Source organism: Magnolia sinica, chromosome 2 (genome assembly GCF_029962835.1).
Source record: "Magnolia sinica isolate HGM2019 chromosome 2, MsV1, whole genome shotgun sequence".
Lineage (NCBI taxonomy): Eukaryota > Viridiplantae > Streptophyta > Magnoliopsida > Magnoliales > Magnoliaceae > Magnolia > Magnolia sinica.
In genome coordinates this window covers 116,607,827-116,612,888 of record NC_080574.1, presented here as the reverse complement: position 1 = coordinate 116,612,888, position 5,062 = coordinate 116,607,827, and the positions used below count along the sequence as shown (strand labels likewise).

Genomic DNA, 5,062 nt, shown 5'->3' with positions numbered 1-5,062 from the left:
GTCCTTGGTACACAATCTACTTCCAAAGTCAAATCACTACAACAACTGGGACTTTTACCGGCGCTCGAAAGCGCCGCTAAAAGCCCCTAAAAGCGCCAGCAATTGTAATCGTGGCGTTAACCAAGCGCCGATAAATGGGTATGTTGGGAAAAGTATTGGTGGTGTTAGACAAGTTTTACCGGCGCTTTTTTGAGCGCCAATAATTGTAGTTTTTCCCGACGCGAATAAGCACCGGTAAAAGTCGCTCCGAGCGCCGGTATAAGTGGTTTCTGAACACTTTTTCTCATGAAAAAGTGCCGTAAAATTTCTACACAAGCGCCACTAAAAGCTTTTGTATAGATTTGAGAGGCCCTAGCATGCCAGTAATTTTTTATTATTATATATAATTCAATCGAAACCTATATTTTTAAAATATTTGAAACATAAAAATGATGCCATACAAATAAAACTGAATATTAAAGAAATTTTATATTACTAGACAATAAAAAAAATATATAGTATTTATTACAATACACATCTTCAATTTGATGAGTTGGCTAAAAAATATTAATGTTAATTGATAACTAATACAGCAAATTTCCTTCACTTGAGGGTTATCTGGGGGCCTTATGCCACATAAATATCCTGCAATATTTTGAGTCCGAAGATCTGTTATGCAAATAAACTTCTTCAAAATGTTCTTGGGCATGATGTATGTGTAGCCTATCTCCTGTAATCAAGAATTACTCACATAAGTTCAGTTTCCAGAACCTTGAAAGTTAAAAAGTGCATACAATGGAAAATAGCCATAATTATTTACCTTAATGTCCTCAGTGTTCACATAAATATGATTAACTCTAAGATATAGATTCGTCACTGAGATTGCTCTCACACGCCAATTAGTTTTAGAACCAAATGCTGCTTGCTCATAGGGGCTTGTTGTGGTGACAATGAGTTCATCGCCGTGCACAATTGTTATCCTTGTTGTGACTGCTATAAGTTGGCTTACTTCTTTCGCCTGCACATGAAGATTTGCTAAAGATTATTAGCCAAGTGAAACCAGCAAAGAGCAAATCAAGGTTTCGGACCAGGGTGGATGTCAAGCACTGAATCCACGGTGAAGTGAACTGTAAGGGCCTGCAGGGATTATGACACATGCCTGCGAAGACACCTCTACCATCATCTCCTTTCCAACGCCTGCATTGCATATGTTCGAGATTGAGCGCATGTGTTTAATGCCATATTGTGATAGAGATCCACAGTGCGTCTCAAAAGTCCGTACCTGCACCAGAGAACATAGCTAAGAGATTAATGCATGCTTGTATAGAGCTGAAACTGAAAGTGGAACGGATGTCTTGCACAAAACAGGCTCTTATCCATTCTGCTCTGCATTTGAGACAGCACAGGAAACAAAACCACATTGGGTGGGATTCCATTTTTCTGCCTTTTCTGCTCCAAAATTAGAACCTGAATGTTTCAGGTTGGAGACTTGTTTTGGATAATGGTTCAGAGGGAGAAGTGAGACGCCTACCGAACGAATTTGGGATGGCCCAAAAGCAGCCGAAAAGCATGGCATATGCATGCAAACAATAAAGGAGAAGCTGGAAAATAAAAGGAAATAATGCAGGGTGGTATGGAATGGCTGAACATTGGCACTTACCATTGTCTTGAGGCAATCCCAATCATCTACTAAAGGTTGCCCAGTGGGCCGGACAGCCTTCAGCACCTCTGGGCCCCTCTTGGATCCAAAAAGAAGCTTCCCAATGAGCTCGATACTGTTGTCTATGTGCAGACGATGAGCCATTGCGTCAATCAACTCCTTATGAGCATTGAGTTTCCTAGGAGAGCCTTCAGGGGATTTACGGAACTGGTAAAAAGAGGATAAACAAATAACATGTGCGTCAGGGAGGGGAAAAAAGTAAACGCTAAAGAAAAATGAAAGTGCGCTATCCTAAAACTCCTGCTAAGGCAGGTGAATGCAAGATACAGGCACTCCTGCTAAGGCAGGTGAATGCAAGATGCAGGCCACTTAGTGGCCTGTAGTGACAAATTACATTCTAAGCGGGGAATTTCTCTAGAGACTTTTAGATTTTAACGTGTTTTTTGCAATATTATCAGGAAAATTTGACTAAAACTAAAATATTAAAAAATAGATTTTATAAATCACTAAATAATATTAAATTTTTGAATATGAAGTATAAACTGAGTTATTTTAACTTCTAAATAACTTTTCCGTTAAAATCACAAAGAATTAAAAACTTTTGAGATTTTGAAAATCTTGCAATATTATTGCAACAATATCATTTAACCAAAATTCCATGATAATATTGTGATATTTTAAGTATCTTAGCAATATTTGTCACAATGGGTGGGCCCACTGTGTACATCTCATGGCATATAAGTAAGTCTGATATGGTCATCATGTGAGACACATGTGTAAGTAGAATGCAACCCACTGGTCATTCCAACTCTGTTATTTCTACAGACTTGTGGCACAACTAACCTGCTTTTCGGGCCATCAAACATACATGGTGGAGCACATCTCATGAATAGAAGGGATGTGGCAGTCACATGCAACATTGGCATACATTTTGCAGGTAGCCTTCATAATTCTTTAGTTTAAAGCATAGGAAAATCTAAGAATTGTCAAAATGTAGGAACACAAACGCACTGTATGCTCTGATGTAGGAAAAGGAACCAGCGATATCACAATTCACACAAGGAAGTTGACCAACCTTATTCCAGAAATAAAGAAGATCTGCATCTCTTTGGTTCACAGACCTCGAAAATGCTGGCAATGTGTTCTCATCAATGTAACTGAAGTTATCATTAGCAGGATTTGTACCAATATACAAGAAGACATACTCCTTGCTAAGCCCAACATCACCATATTGCATAACATGGGAGCTAAAATTGTATGTGTTATGGTTTGTTGTCCTGGTTTTAACCTGTGAAAAATTTCCAAAGAACACTTCCAAATTCATGAAAGCAATTCAAGCAACGAAACAAAGAGAAAGAGGAGTTGAACTTTTACCCGATTATGTTGCTGCTTCAGAGTTACAGTTTGCAAATTATGCATGTCACTGTCCACCACATGAAGCAGTCACCCACCACACCAAAGGCAAAAATGTAACATTAAAGCAACAGAATTTGTAAAACTTCTCCTTTTCAATGAACTACCTAATCAGATGAAATTGATTCCAGCAAATAAATGGTAGACCTTAGGGCCTGTTTGGTAATCCAAATAATAGTTCCGCTTTTCCATTGAACTCTGGAACCAACCCCCCTTGCATTTGGTGCAGAGAAAGGAATGGGAAACTTAATAGGCAGGTTCTCATTTCTCCTCTTTCCCTGATCCAAACAGAAAATCTTCACACATACAATTGGCCAGAGCACATCCAGTCCACCCTCAATCAGGGAACTTCCAAATGGACCCTTACTCATGCAGCCCACAATGTCCACCAGCCACAATACAATTCAATGGTGGGACTAGACTTAAAAAGGGGGGAAACTGAAAGAATTGTTTGGCTAATTTGAAATCTGGTATTTGCACAGAAAAAGAAAAACTAATCTAGAGATGAAGATATGGAGTTACATGCCAAAGATGATGAAACAGCAGGAACATTTAAATTTTGAACATTCCAAAAATTGTAAACTAAAACGGATGAAAACCGATGGTAAAAGTAAAATATTCCCTTGCTGGAAGTGTCACAGAAAGCCAGGAAATGAGGATAGATTGCCATGTTGTAGGAGCAATGGCAGAAGCACTTATTTAACATGGCATACCAAGAAAAAATAAACCAAACTTTTCTTCTTGTGTTTTGTGGGTTCATGATAGAGATCTATATCCTAGATACGAGAGACAAAAGAGCCTACAAGCTCCTATATATGAAGATAAATCTCTTTTCATTACAAATATTTGTTTACTTGTGTTTAAATTACAGTCAACTGAAGTGCTAACATGTATGGATTTCATGAATTATTGTGCTCATAGGGATGGATGCGGAGCCATCTATGATTCAGTATATGTCCAACACTGACACATGTTCAATTCCAAGTCCAATCATAGTTGTCGCAGGCGATGCCTGGGTGCCTAGGCATGCAGTTGGGTTGTAGTGCCTAGGAAAAGGGCAATTGGGCTTCCTAAACCACCATGGCCTCATAGGTTTCATGGCAGCCATTGAGGCAAACACCAAAAAGTAGAGGAATGTAAGCATTGCCCCTGTAATATAGTATTAATTAGTAATAAATAAATAAATTCTATCTGCCAAGGTCATTGGGTGGTCCAATGGCATCTAGGTGACCCCTAGTCAGCCAGTGGATCCACCTGTCTAGATCCACCTATGCAAGTTTACAGCCATGGCTACATAAACGAGCAATTGTATTCTGTCTACATTTTTCATAGTTTAAAATTAACTACTTTCAGCAGTGGAGAGTGAAATCAGACCTGTCTTCCATCCAAGCAACACTGTACAAGTCCCCCAGACAGGCTTCATACTCTGGAGGAGGACTGGGAATCTCTCCAGGACAATAACTTCCCCAACTGCTCTCTATGGCATTCGACGCAGTGGTTGCATAGATATTTAAACCTTCAGGAAGAAGTCCCTCAAATATGCTCCCAGATTCACAAGCTTCAAGATAAAATACCTGTAGCATCATAGGAATACAGGGTCCAAAATCAACATTACACTCCTAGGACAAGGTTATACTACACAATGCAAACAATAGCACCGATATTTGGTTACCAGGCTCTTATAAGACCCAGATGCATGCTTTTTCTTCAACACGTCTACCAGATCATTTGCATAAAGGTAAGGAAATGTGGGCATACCTAACAAGTTCATAAATATGCCTTTAAAGATGCTGCTTGCATGGGTCCACTATCTGCTTCTTCACTGGATCCAAAAAGTAATCCTTGTTCCTTCACATATACAGCTACCAAATCAAAGAAAATGTCATAGACAGCAGTGAATCGTGGGTATTTCTTTAAATATTGATTAATTTAGATTCAATTCGATATTCACTAAATTAAATTAAAAGAATGCATAAATTACTCTTTTTTAATTTCATTTTGTTTGCCCTT

The 5,062-nt window shown here is 38.7% G+C and overlaps 1 protein-coding gene across 1 annotated transcript; it reads right to left on the bottom strand.

The window, feature by feature from the left end:
* Positions 1-1,052: 1,052 nt before the first annotated feature.
* On the bottom strand, positions 1,053-4,824 carry LOC131237446 (vacuolar-processing enzyme-like). The gene is made up of 6 exons (XM_058235207.1): positions 4,725-4,824; positions 4,427-4,626; positions 3,014-3,062; positions 2,715-2,927; positions 1,640-1,846; positions 1,053-1,261 (listed from the first exon to the last, which is right to left on the bottom strand). The coding sequence occupies exons 1-6, from the start codon at positions 4,821-4,823 to the stop codon at positions 1,079-1,081; spliced, it is 951 nt and encodes a 316-aa protein (XP_058091190.1). The 5' UTR covers position 4,824; the 3' UTR covers positions 1,053-1,078.
* Between the last annotated feature and the right edge of the window lie 238 nt (positions 4,825-5,062).

Coding starts and splice junctions, on each gene's coding strand:
- LOC131237446 (XM_058235207.1), bottom strand. CDS start 4,823: ATGAACTTGTTAGGTATGCCCACATTTCCTTACCTTTATGCAAATGAT. Junction 2,928..3,013: donor TGAAGCAGCAACATAATCGG/GTAAAAGTTCAA, acceptor AATTTTTCACAG/GTTAAAACCAGGACAACAAA. Junction 1,262..1,639: donor GGGATTGCCTCAAGACAATG/GTAAGTGCCAAT, acceptor TCTCTGGTGCAG/GTACGGACTTTTGAGACGCA.